The sequence below is a fragment of the Petaurus breviceps genome, unplaced genomic scaffold (genome assembly GCF_028583685.1).
Source record: "Petaurus breviceps papuanus isolate PSGF00001 unplaced genomic scaffold, PetGlider_PUasm1.0 470, whole genome shotgun sequence".
NCBI classification, from domain to species: Eukaryota; Metazoa; Chordata; class Mammalia; order Diprotodontia; family Petauridae; genus Petaurus; species Petaurus breviceps.
In genome coordinates this window covers 5,096,274-5,110,917 of record NW_027186350.1, presented here as the reverse complement: position 1 = coordinate 5,110,917, position 14,644 = coordinate 5,096,274, and the positions used below count along the sequence as shown (strand labels likewise).

The window sequence follows — 14,644 nt, the reverse complement described above, 5'->3', positions numbered from 1 at the left end:
CTAGCCATGTAACCTTGGGCAAATCACTTAACCCCAATTGCCCTCCAAAAAGCAAAAAAAAAGAATTAAGTAAAATCTGTCCCCTGATGATTCAAGAAATTGTACTAATCACACACTGATTTTATTTCCCACATTTCTTTTGTTTAATATTTCCATAATAGTTTATCTCCTTTTATGGCCTGTGATAAATTCATAAGAAAGCATAATGTTTACACATTCTCAAAGGCTCTTGGGTATCTGAAAGTAGTTCCCATGATGGCTAATAACATGTGTATATTATGGACATGTTGGAGTTTAGGGATTTGGGAGTTTTTCTGCATCATATATACTTCCCCACTGTATCTCTCCCTCAAATTCTCCCAGAAAACCATTCTTTTAATAAATAATTTAAAAAGAAGAAGAAAATTTAGCAAAACTAATCACCATATCAAAAAGATTGAGATATGCAAATGTTTTATAGTTATTTGATTATTAATGTTAAGTGAACAGTTTGGGCCTTGGGATGTGTGATTGTATGGTTTTCTTTCTCCTTTTCTTTTTAGCTTAAATAAATACTACAAATTTTGAATAATTAATGAAGGTTTATTATTGCTCTATTTCAGTGTGACAATTTATATATGTTTTAAACTATATTGTCTTTAAGAAGAATATCCGGGTTCATGTAACTCAGGCTTTAGGGTATAAATGGGTAGCAACTTCTAGAAATTTCACCTGGGAAATTCATAGCATTTGAGTAATACAAAAGGGTTTGAGAGGTTGTGAAATGAACTGAATTTCTGCTCTTTTCCAACTTGTCTCGGTAATCTTTAATGAAAGACATCTTTCCCGATTTTAGGATTGTGGTCTTTAGATTATAATTTTCCAATGAACCCACAAAATTCTATAGAATAAAAGCATAGCAGGAGAGCATTACTCACGTTGGCAATGGTGGAGACAAACAACATGATGACTGTGGCGATGTGGACCACGAAGATCCCAGCCAGTAGTACCAACATCTTGTCTGAGTGGATGTCAATGACAAGAACTCTAAAATGGGAACACACAAAAAATAAATCATGTAAGATCTAAGAATATAGTTTCAATGCATGTTATACATGTAGAATCCCAAAGCAGAAGGGGTAAGCATTCCTTCTTTGTAAGTGGCATAAGGGGATTGAACACTAAATTTGGGGTCAAGAAGTACTGAGTTCAAATCCTTAGACACTTGGTAATTATGTGACCCCAGATAAATTGTTTAACCTCTCTTAACCTCAGTTTCCTCATCTGGCATAAGAAAGCATTAACTTATCTGAATATGACAAGGCATTTACCCAACACAGTTGTTTTGAGGATCAAACAATACAGATATAACACTTTACAAACCTTAAAGCACTATTTATCTGTGTCTATGTATGTATGGGTTTATTATTTTTTTATAAAAGCCTGAGAAAACCATTATTTTACATCTCCAGCAACCTAATTATTTAACTTTCTGTATAAAGAACATCTGTCTCTAACCAAGAGGAGGATCATAATGTGATGGATAGAGAAGAGTCAGTGTCAGGCTCAGGAAGGTTTGACTGACATTGACACATACTAAAGGCACAACCATGGCAAGGTCTCTTAACCTTTGGAAACCTGGAAATCTAAATAACCCAGGCATTTAGAGTAATGATTCTAGACCAGTTCACAATCTGCCTCAATAGAAGAAATTCTACATTAAAAGTTCCTTACGCCACTGAAATTACAGTTCTGTAAATATATGTGTGTAGATATGTATATATGTATGTACATACATATATGTATATATCCATAATACACACATCCATGTGTGTATATTATGTATTAAGTACATATGTATATATGTAAATAATTGTTTTTCTAGGTATTTGAAATATTCATATATTTAATTTATTAAGCACCTATGTGTCAGGTTCCTGAAAGGGGTAGGGAAAAAAGGCACAGAAAATTTTATGTTGATAAAGAATATTTATGCTTTGTTTACATTTAAGGAGATAGAAAGAAACAATTTTTTTAAATTTTCAGAAGTACTTTGGATATCTCTAGGCCCATATGCAATTGAGGTTCATGTTCTATGGAGATCCAAACTTGTTCCTTTTGGTGTCCTAATGCCAGACCTGTAAGGAGCCTCCTCACTGGACATACAGTCCAACCCTTTAAGGTTGTATAGATGAGGCCTTAGGGAATTTAAGTGGTTTGCCCCAGGTCACATAGGTAGGAAGAATTCAAGATGAGGACTGAGCCTTCTTTCCAATGTTCCATATGTTAGCTGGACATAAAAGAAGCAAAAAAATGTGCTTTTTCAGTAACATGCTCAAGGGATAGGTAATAATAATAATAATTCATAATAACATAGCTTTAATAATTGTTGTTATTATAGAGCTTAATACATGCCATGAACTCAGCTAAGTGCTTTAGATGACCTAACAAAAATACAAGAATGTCCCCTTTTATTTTTCTACTACTCCAGACTTTAGTAACTCTAACTCCACAATGGCAGCTCAGTGGTTAAACCATATATTTATCAACCTATTTTTCTTCTAACATCATTTTGCTCATGCTTTCAGGCTGTGAATGCCTCAGTTCAATGACAGTTGCTGGTTTGGGTACAGAGGACTACATCTGGGCACAGAATCCTGGCTTACCAGTACTTGTACTCGAGATTTTTGCTAGTATTTACAGACATAAGTCACAATAGCATACAAACCTTGAAATTATGAACGACTTTTGAAAAGTACAAATTCCAGTACAGAAAAAAAGTCAATACAAAGAACAGGAAGATAGAGAAGCCACAGAAAAAGAAAGAAAGGAAAAGTGGCCTGGCAAACTTGCATAGATAGATGAAAGTTTTCATCTGTCAATGGGAGCACGGGTAGTATGAACAAAGCAAAAGCAAAGGCAATAAGTAAATTCAGTTTGACTTAAATTCAGCTATGACTTAAAATGGAAATAGGTAAGGGCATCCGTTCTGGGAATTGTTTGCTGCCAATGAGATGTTATGCCCTATCCAAAGGAGTTAAAGTACCATGCATGCTTGTATATAGACAGAGTGGTACACAGTTTCATAACCTGGATAGAGGGTATTGCAAATGCCATCAAAAAGGTAGGAGACTATGGAATTTCTTATGGACTTCTCCCACTTTTTTTCCTGTTCTACCTCATCTGATTAAAGCTCTGAGTGTACCTTAGACATTTTCACTCAGTACAAGGTTTTATTGGATTAGAGGGCTATAGAATCCCAACCCTTTTAAGGTACACTGCTTTATTTCCCAAAGTTTCAAAATAAAATTGATTAAGGGTATCTACACTGTTACTGTCCAGGGATGCAAGCAGTGACTAGATTCCACATTCTCACCACCACTCACCATCACCAGACCAGAATGGTAGCATTCTCCACAATGTAAAATTATTTCACAGAACTTTGTCTAATTGGATTATGAATGATACAAGCTAGTTTACACTGCTTTCTCCAAGGGACAAAGAATTTGGGGCCTCTCAGGTCCATCATTAGTAAATCTTTCCTTATTTTCAGCTTAATTTTTCCTTTACTCAGCTCCATTCCATTACTCTAAGGTTTTCTTCTACGGTGTAAAGTTCTTTAAACAATTGTATTTAAATTTCCATTTGAAATAAGGTAGCTGATACCCATCACTGACTTCTCATTTAGTCCTAGAACCAGTCATTCAACCACCAGTTTCCTCAGAGTAAAATTAGAATAATAATAACTGGGCATGTCCTAGTTCCCAAAACTTGTGAGCATAAAGGAAACAGTGTGTAGTAAAACACTTTAGTCCTCTTGGAAATTGGCTTTCTGCCCAGTGTTTCCCCTCATGTCAGGGACTGAAGGGAGGGAATAAGCAACATGGTCTCTGGGATGGGAAAGAAAATCCTGACCTCAGCCCAATCCCGGGTCCTGCCCTTCATTCCCAGGCCAAATGCACAAAGTTATACAAAGATGTGGTTGATTACACAGAAGATGCAATCCAAGGGATGATTGATTTTTAATTAGTTCTTCTACTTAATCCTCCTAAATCCGTTTAAGGATTTTTTCCCCCACTTCCTTCGTTTACAAATACTTTCCCTCTAAATGCTGGAAAGTCTTTCTAGAGGCTTATTCTATTCAAATGTGAATAGAATATTCCAAGTACAGCCAAGTATAAATTTCTTCTTATAGACAGGCTATTCAGAGTACAATATCCCTTTCTTTCTCCTTTAATTGCTTCTTCTACACTTTAAACTCATATCTGATTTACTTTTCCCCTTCTCTCACTTTCAGTTTTTGTGACCTAGACTTTCCAAAGCATCTTCCTCCCCACTGACTGTCCACAGCATCTATAGGGCATGAGCATTCTCAGCTTCCTATATCATTTTTTATCTCATTGCATTTACCAATTGCATTGGCTGAGGGAGTGGGTGGGGTACTGAAAAAAGAAGCAACTTCCTACAGTTTCATGCATTTGTTTTTTTTGTTTTCTTGGGAGTTTTTTGGACTGCTACTTATAGCCAGTAGTGGGTGGGGATCACTTGGCTAGAGAAGCGACCTGGTTTACCTATAACTTTCTTTTTTTTGGCCATCTTTTCTCCTCCATTTAATTGTGGGTAAAATTAAAGTGGACCAGGTTGGGTTGTTTTATTATTATTATTATTATTATTATTATTATTATTATTAGAGTATAGATTGAGGTGGTCATTATTTTTACTGATCCACTCCCAAACCTCTGAGTCTCTGCCCTGACCCATTACTGGTTACCCAGTCTACTAAAACACACACACACACACACACAGAGCAGGGACCACAGCACGTGTGCTGTGGTGTGACAGAAAGAGGAATAGAAACCTGAGTTTAGATGACCTCTAGCAGGAAAAGAAGACAGCAGTTCAGACTTAATAGCTGAAACGGAGTAGAAATTGATGGTGACACACTCCCAACTCAGGAACTGAGGCCCAATATTTGTTCAGCAGCTTTGAGGAGAGACTTATTTCCAGTGCTGGCTAATCCTCAAGACATTTTGAAGATAGTAACTTTTTTTAGTATTATTTTGGAATGTGATCATTGTAGCTATTGGTGGTAAACATAGTTATAACTATAAATTAGCCTTACATCATGATTTGTCACATGAGTCTGCTTCCCCCTACCAGCACCACCACTACCATTTTTTGTCTTTACCAAGAGAAATTTCAAGTACCCCTTTGAATGCTATTGAAATGCATCAACTCTTGACAAAACATGATAACTGAAAACCAGTAAGTGGAGGGGAACGGTGATAGAGTGTTTTGATTCTCCTGGTTCTAGTGCTAAAACTGTAGTGTAAGGTAAATCATCTACCCCCTCTAACCCTATTCCCTCAACTACTAAATAGGCCATCCAGACTAGATGAATTCCAAGGGCCTTTCCATTTGTACTGTGAACCCAGGAGAAAGATGAGAGATATGTAGATAGAGAAAGAAAAACAAGTATATATGTGTTATCATTATGCATTTTAACCAGGAAACAATTTGCTGATCTATTCTAATGAACTTATTCTTAATACAGGATATTTATTTGACTAGAACACTTACTGATCATTCCAGGTATCAGCAGCTGTTACTTTCATTTCTGGCTATAAGTGAGAGTCTGGGTGTGGACAGAAGAAACACCTTTCACCTGCACCTACCTATAAACTTCATGGACCACAGTTTAGAGTTAGAAGGAACTTTAAAGTTTATCTAGTCTAATATCCTCATTTTCTATTAAAAGAAATATATTTTTTGTATTTGAAGATACTAAGGCCAAATAAAGTAAAGTGATTTGCTCATAGTAGCACAGGAATAGCGAAGTCAAGATTTGAACACAGGTCTTCTCAGTCCACATCCAGTCCTTTTTTCTTTTCATTACACTGTACTGCCTTTTACTCAGAAAGATTTCCCTCAGAAAAAGCATTGAAACATAGTCAGACTGCTTCTTAGCTTTTATGTCCTCAGTTCACAGGTCAGTTAGAAACTACTATCTTAACTGAATGGGTTTGATATGGGTTAAGCTCATCAATGTTCTGTAGAGTAAGGACTGGTTCCTATTTCCTCTTTTCTGATGAGTATCTTTTTGGACATAGAAGTCCTAAAATCTTTAATATAAGAGGAATGAATCAAACTAAATTTGAAAAGCTTGTATATGATTTCAAAATTGAGGATCTGAGGATCACTTTCCAAAACACTGTGGAATGTAAACTACTTTAAATCAGGATCATTTCTTATTTTTTATTATAGCTTTGCATCTCCAGAATCTAGAACAGTGCCTGGAGATCTGACAAGGGCTTTAAAATACTTATTTACTTATTGAATTGAATTTATTAAATAATAGTGAGAATAGTGGGAAAGCAGGTAGAAGAATTTTTCATATGTGGTTTAAGAGAATAATTAGGAAACCTGGGATAGAATGGAGCAATGAGAAAAGTGACTTCCAAAGTCAAAAAAGTTGTAAAGATTCATGTGGCTTGAGTGGACAAAGCCAGCCGGTGGGGGGGAGAAGGGAGAAGATGAAATGACTATGTGACATCACAGGGATATTCCGACTTAGCTGTAATTTCCATGATTCATGTGAAAGTGGGTGAGAATCTCTAAGATGAAAGGCGAGGGTGGAGAAACTGGAATTTTCCCTGTACAAGATGGCACAAGATTGCTTCACAGTCCTTTTTTACAGAACATCTTTCAGACAAGCATCCTGGGTCTGATTACACCATAAAACATTCAGCCATTTTCCCAGTGACCCAGAAAATACAGACTTTTCTGGGGGAAAGGAAGGACAGAAACCAAGACTATGCAGCCACCAAGATCTGCCTCAAATCTGGAGCCTAATCCAGTGGCGTTTACCAGGATGAAATTAATCCCTAGAACTCACACCCAGTGGAGCTCCACCCTTTCCCCTTTGGGAAGAATTTGCCTATTTAATTAGGAACCACGGCAGACTAACCTTAGAAGCATTCTCTCAAGAATCTACTCTCTAAAGAAAACGGGGTAAAAAAAATGGACATTTACCTAAAGTATTCTACTTCTACTATCCTAAATGCCACTTGGTGGATCTTTCTTCTACCAGTTTCTTCTGTCTCTAATCCATTCTCTTTCCAGTTGCCAAAATAATTTGCTTGGGTACAAATCTGCCCATGTCACTCCCCTGCTCAAAAACTTTTAGTGCCCCCCTATTGTCTGTTAACTAAGCATTCAGGGGCCCTCCACAAACTGACTCCTACCTATTCCACATTACTCTCCTTCAAGTAACCTATGTTTCATCCAAATTAGACTAAAGGTCATTCCCCATATCCAACATTCAGTTCCTGCTGCAGCATTCACATAAACCATCTGCCTTGCTTGGAATGCTCTCTCTCTCTCATCATCTTGCTCTTTCATAACCTGTTTCTTCTTTCAGAGCTCAGGTGTCATCTCTTGTGGGAGCCTATCCTCCTTCCGCTGAGTGCCGCCCTCCCCCCCACCCCTTCCAGAGGCTGAAACTCTATTTACTCATCTATGTTTACTTATCCAAATACTTGTAGTATCACCCTAATAGAATATCATCTACTTCAGGGCAGGGACTATTTATTGCATTTTATCTTTGTACACACTTAAATATAAGCACTTAAATGTGTCCTGATTTGAATCCTTTGCATTCTCACCCTGCCATAAGCACAATTTAGTTCCATGGTGAAGAAAGAACAAATAGGGAACTGGGAAAGGAAAGATAAAGGAATCATTAAGAGCCTGATCAAAATTCCAAGCAAATTCTCTTTGGATTTTATAAATTCACTGAGGTCAGGAATTGTGAATTTCCCTATATGCAAAAACAATATTAGGGCTTCACCTTAAAAATCATCTAATCTAACCTCAATTAAAAATAAGAAAACTCAGGCCTCAAAAGAGGAGGCCATCTTGCCCAAGGTTACCCAAGAAATGGGTGTTAGCTATTCTCCTTTGTATCACAGTAGCATAATGACTCCAGACTTAAGAGGCAAGAGAGCTGGGTCCAGGGGTGTTTAACAACTGGCTCTCCAAAAAAAAAAATGTGCAAGTTGTTCTTTTAAGTTTAATCTACATAATTAATTTTCTTCAATCTCTTTTTTAAGTCTAGACAATCAATAAAACAACAAAGCAAGCCTTGATTTGTAGCCTTTGTCAATTTACGGAGTGTGGATGCTCACAATAAAAATTTAACAACCAGCTCTCAAAAGCCAACACAAATTGGCTCCAACAAATCATGGGCTTAGTTGTAATGTTTCCTCAAAGATTTATTACCTGTGCGGGCATAGGCAAATCATTTAATTTCTGATGGTTTCAGTTTTCTCATCTGTAAAATAGGGATAATACATATAATATCTACCTCATACAGTTATTATGAGAAAAATACTTTGTATTATCACAGTATCTACCATATATGTATAATGATTAGTAGTATAATAAAGAAGAAATGGCGGCATTTTATGTTGAATATAATTTTTGTCCCAAATATTTTATAAGAGGGTAGAAGTCTGAAAAACTACTCAATAATTTGTTAACTACTCCAGTCTGCTGGATGAGATTATAAGGGTATATTATAAGGATTATGATGAAATGATATAACCTTTTAAGGGGGCAGCCAGGTGGCAAAATGGATACAAACAAAATTGATCCCAAAGTCAGGAAAAACTGAGTTTAAATCTGATCTCAGAAGCGGTCTAGCTGTGTGACCCTGGACAAGTCACTTGACCTCTGTTTGCTTCAGTTTCCTCAACTGTAAAATAAGGATAATTATAACACCTGCCTTTCAGGGTTATTGAGAAGATCAAATGAGATAACAACCGTATAGTGCTTAGCACAGTGCCTGGTACATAGTAAGCATCATATAAGTCTTAGCTATAATTATTAGAATTATCTCCCACAGCAGTAGCCATGTACCCTGGCTCCATGGGAAAAGGACACTGTCCCATAACTGATGCTGTTCCAACAGAATTGACATGTGAGAGTCAATGGGTATGGACTCCAATTGCTCAGGAGCTCTCCTGATCACCAGGATTTAGAACAAATTAAAATAACTAACACATTAAGAGGCTACTGAAGCCTTCATGGGAAACATTAAAATTAGACCAAAAGGTGAGCTTCTCCTTATTTGCTATAGATGGTCTTTGGAGTATCAGCTTTCTTTCGTTTTTTTAAAAAAAACGATGTTCATCTTACAAATGCTTGTTTATGACTCTTATCTGTGAATCTCTATGTGGATTCATTTGTTTGGGGGCACTTAACTCTGGTGGGTATACACTAGCTTCTTTTCATTAAAAAGCAAAGAATATGTGCATGTGTGTGTGTGTGTGAATATGTGCATATGTAGAGTCAATGTATACCTATAATAAACATACATGTAAATGATTTATGGAAAATGTTGAATTCTAGGGTATCAATTAATTTATCTATTGATTTATCATCATATCCATCCTTCTACACATTCCTCTTTACAATATGTATAACTATTCAGGTACAAACTCTTAAAACAATTCAACAAAGGCTTTTCTATCAGCTCTCTCACAACCATCTTCCATATTCTCAACTAAATGATACGAGAATCCTATATAATCTCAGGACTAATTAGCATTGTTCTTCCTTCTATTATCTCCCCGCAATGACATTACAGTTTCCACAGATCACTCAAACCCTCCCCTGCTCTGATGAAAGACCCAATACTTTCTCCAAAGGACAAGAAGAGGTGAAAGATGGAGGAACTTCTTCATGTCGTTGGCTGCCTCATCAATACCCTAATTTGCCACCAGTTTTCTCTATGCTGTCTTCCTTATATGTAGAGGAAAGCACACTGGATTTTTAACTAGAAGACCTGGGTTTGTGTCTTTGCTCTACCACCCAACAACCAATTGCCTTTCTATAAGTCACTTCATATCTCTGAGGCTATAATCTCATCTCTCAAATAAGGAGCTTGGATATAAATCTCAGAAGCCCCTTTCAGCCCAACCAGTTAGCTAGTGGCACCATCTAAATATAGGAGTCCCTTAACCTTCTAAGGAAACTATTGTTTGACAGGAAAAGAAAAAACCCAGTGCCCTCTTTCTTAAGTCAGTCTTTTCCATCAAAGAATTATTTCATGCAGAAAATCAGATGGTAATTGAACACAGAGGCAGCAAAGGAAATGCTCCATCACTAGAGTGGAAAGATATTAAAAATAAATTCAATAATGGGAGTAGGTAACTGCAGAGGGAAAGGGATATGTACTAGATGAGTCTTCAAGTGAAGTTTCAGCGTAACTGTTATTGCTTCATTTCGACAATAGTTTCCCTTCCAAACCTTGTTTCCAAACAGAAAGAAAAAACTCCATTTATTTCTCCATGGGAGAGAGCATAATGTCCATCTGCTTCTAAAAGCCTGGTGTTTTGGGTGGAAGGTATAGATATTACTGTCCAATTGGGACTGAACTTCTTAAACAACACAACTGTAATGATAATTTTTAAAAAAACATCTGCGCTTGAGGCAGCCAAAATAAGAGTGGTCTGTGGGCTTCTGGGAAAACAACTGGTTCTTTCATCAGTCTGGGAATGCTTCCCCAAAAAAGAGGCTACATGTTAGGATTGTTGTGGGAAGAGTGGCTTTTATCTGGCATCAACATCGACTATCATGAGACTGGAGTGAAAACATAGAAAAGATGCATGGGGGAAAAAGCATAGGCTTGGAAGTCATGAGGCTTGTACTGGAAGGGATCATTCAGTTCAAGCCCTTCTTTTTACAGCTGAGGAAGCTAAAACCTAGAGATGTGAAGTCACCCACCCCAGATCACATGGTTAGTAAATCACAGAACTGAAGATGGAAACCAAGTCTTCTGACTCTAAATCAAGGCTGTTTTCCACCATATATCATGTTGGGCCACAGGCCTAGCTATGCTAATGACCCGACGGTTGAGCTGAATCAATCAATCAATAAACATTTATTAAGTGCCTGCTAGGTGTTGGGCAGCTAGGTGGTGCAGTGGATAGAATCCCAAGTCTAGACTCAGGAAGACTACTCTTTTCTGAGTTCAAATCCAGCCTCAGACTACTCACTTGACCTTGTTTGCCTCAGCTTCCTCATCTGGAAAATGAACTGGAGAAGGAAATAGCAAACCACTCCAGTATCTTAGCCAAGAAAATCCCAAATGGGTTCACAAAAAGTCAGACATGGCTAAAAACAACTGAAAAGTCAGGACTTAAAGAAACCCAGAGAGGTCAGTAGTCAGTGAGCCCTATATATCAATCATTTCACCTCATCATTTGTAAAATGAGGCTGTTGGATTAGAGTCAGAGATTCTTAAATTTAGGCAGTCTGGTGAAACCTATGGACTTTTTCTCAGAACAATTTTAAGTTCATAAAATATAATGAGTAAGATTACAAATGAAATGAATTTCATTGAAATACAGCTATCAAAACAAGTTCATGAACCCTAGGTTAAGAATGCCTGGACCACACTGGCCCTGGAGTCAGGAGGACCTGAGTTCAAATCTGCCCTCAGACACTTAACACTTACTAGCCATGTGACCTTGGGCAAGCCACTTACCCCCAATAGCCCTGCCTTTCTCCCTGCAAAAAGCAAACAAATAAAAATAAATAAAAAAATAAAGAATGCCTGGATTACATGATTTCTCAGGTTTCTTCTTTATATTCTAATATGGCATGATTTTTTTTACCAGTGAAGGAAAACTGAAGGCCCACACCCATAACGCTGGATAGCACGCTAGCTCGGAACGAAGAGGAACAATGGTAGCAAGCATATTATTTTTGAAAATTTTCCCGGAGAGAGTAAGCACATTTTAGGAACTCTTAGGTCTTCCTTGTTTTTCCACCCACCACCATCCATCTGGATCTCTTTCCCTTTCCCATCCATTTCATTATTAGATTGTGGAAACTCTGAAATAGTTGAGCAAGAACTCAGGTGGACATAGAATTCTAAAGCAACATCATCAACCCCAGAAGAATAACAGGACGTAAAAGGCAAACATTTCTGCAGTGGGAAGAGGTAAGCAGAAGCTCAGTAGTGATTCCTACAGCAGAAGTATCCAGGCAGCCAAGAGATCTCGTAGGAGGTGTGTGCCAAGAGCAAAGGAAGCAGGCAGAAAAATCAAGGTGTGGTCCCAAGAAACCCTAGCTCACTCTGGTGAGGTTGACAGGAGACAGCTACTGTATGCCATAGTTTTCTGCAGGTTATCCTGGAATTTGGCTCCTCCTTTTTTTAATCTCTCCTCCCTCCTCCAAGCCCAGGCATTTAAAGCAAGAAAAAAAAAATCTTGTTATTGTTCATGAATTTTTGAGCCAGAAGACATTTTATAGGTCATGTTAGCCCAATCCTCCCATTTTGTAAATGAGAATATGAAAGCCCAGAAAGGGCTTTATTATTATTTTATTAAGCATTTATTAAATGTTTACTATGTGACAACCTCTGTGCTGAGTGCTAGGGATATAACTACAAGCAAAAAGAGAGTTCCTGTCCGCAAGGAGCTTACAGTCTAATGAACGGGAAGACAACACATAAGTGACTTGCCCATGGTTGTCCAGCAAATTTATAGCTGCCTAGAAGCCAGATTTCTAAATTTTCAGTCCAAAGCTCTTTCTATCATGCTGTGCTTTTTTTCTTGCATATTTTCATTAGGTTCAGAAAAGACTATATTTGAGACAGTGTAGAATAATGAAAGGACCACTAACTACCACTAACATCCTGTGTGACCTTGGACAAGTCACATTTCTACATGTGTTAAATGGGTAAGCATGCACTGCATAATGCACAGATCTATTGTGAGGAGCATACACAAAGGTGTTTTATAACCAACCATAAAGTACATATTAATAGTAGTTATTATTATTAATGCCACCCTATTACAGTTACTGTTTTCTGGTCCATGCATGGATCATCACCACTTCTTAAAACTAACCAAAACTGGGGCAAGTAGGTGACACAGTGAATAGAGCACCAGCTGGGGAGTCAGAGGGACCTGAGTTCAAATAGGCCTCAGACACCTGACACACTTACTAGCTGTGTGACCTTGGACTAGTCACTTAACCCCAATTGCCTTACCTTGTCCCCTCCAAAAAAAAAAAAAAACCTAACCAAAACCTCCTGACATCACAAGAAAGAAATATTCTGGTATATGTTCAAGGTTCTTTCTTCTTAAAGGACCACTCCTCCAAACCCCAGAGGCAGGTGCTTCTGAAGCTTAATATTCAAATTCCAGCCTCATGTTTCCCTAAATCCATATTGAAGAACTTATCTTCGTAGAAGAACATGGACTTGATTCAGAACCCAGAAATCATGAACGTACATTCAGAATAATCCCTGTGTATATGTTCCAAGAACAGGGAGATCAGGGTTTCAGACTGATATACCAGAATGTGCCTGGATCTGAAGTCAGGGGAACTGGCTTTGAATCCTGAGAATGTCACTAACTAGATATGAGACATTGGGGACTCAGGTTTCTTATCTGCAAATGAAGAATTCATTGTTCAGTCATGTCCAACTCTTCGTGACCCCACGGACCACATTGTTCATAAGATTTCTTGGCAAAGATATTGGATTGGTTTGTCACAACTTTCTCCAGTGGAGGGTTAGAATAGATGGTCTCTAAAGTCCTCCCTAGTCTTAAACTCTATGAGTTGAGGAATTTGAAGAACCTGTAAAAATATATAATGACTCTAGTCCACAGGCTGAATACCATAAAAAGGCACTCAGGGCAAAAAGGAAAGCCTTACTCAAATCAGTTTTTTAAGACAAATTTTTTAAGGAAGAGTAACTTTGGAAAGAGACATTTGACCCCAGAACAACATTCCACAAGGAAGGGAGACAGAGATAATAGGACTAGGACATGTCAAGGCTGCTGTGGGGTGGAGCTTACGAGGGGAGTGGGAAGACCTCAGGATTCCAACATGGCCCAAACCTGTCTTCCCCCTCATTGAGCCATGAGTGGTTTTTGTACAAGTCACTGGCTTTAGCATGTATTAGACTTTTTTTGTTATTTCAATATGGTTTGGGTGAGTAGCCAACACCATCAATTAACCCTAGGCACTGGATGAAGGCAATCATGCCAGGAAAGAGATGCTAATCCTAGAGATACTAGCCTGTACCTCTACAATTTGTTCAGTGATCCTCAACCACCTATTTTCTGGGATGTGATTGTGGGAGGAGGCAGCAGGCACAGCAGTTGAGGGAGGCATGGCACAAGTCATTTCCCTTGACCCTGAGATTCACTGAGAAAATAAAACTAGCAAAGGAGTGATTAAGACCCAGGATAGTGGTCAAACCGTATGAGGGCAGCAGTCTAGGACCTGGGTGTGAAGGGTAGTCATGACACAGAGACAGTGGTGAATGACCAAGAGATACAGAAATGGAGGACCAGGCAGCAGGGTCCCAAAGGTACCCAGGGCTTGGGTCGGGGAGCAGGAAGCATTCCCCTCCCTGTCATGGTTACACACCTTACCTGTCATTTGTTTCTTTCTGCTGAAGATGCACAAGTGCTTCTTGGCACCATTTAGGATGGGGTAAAGGCCCAAGTGAACCCATCCCTAGTTAGTAAATCATGAGGAGGCAAGGAATATCTCCTTGGAGCTGAAGGAACATACCACGATGCTTTGCTTCCCACACATACACACACGTACACACATACTTTCATGCTCTGAGATGAAA

The 14,644-nt window shown here is 38.2% G+C and overlaps 1 protein-coding gene across 2 annotated transcripts in view; it reads right to left on the bottom strand.

The window, feature by feature from the left end:
- EMP1 (epithelial membrane protein 1) overlaps positions 1-14,644 on the bottom strand; it is a 278,012-nt gene that overhangs the window by 11,012 nt on the left and 252,356 nt on the right. For both annotated transcript variants that reach the window (XM_069101528.1, XM_069101529.1), the window contains exon 3: positions 918-1,026. In XM_069101528.1, the coding sequence (XP_068957629.1) occupies positions 918-995 (78 nt within the window). In that variant the 5' untranslated portion in view covers positions 996-1,026. The remainder of the gene's footprint in view (positions 1-917; positions 1,027-14,644) is intronic.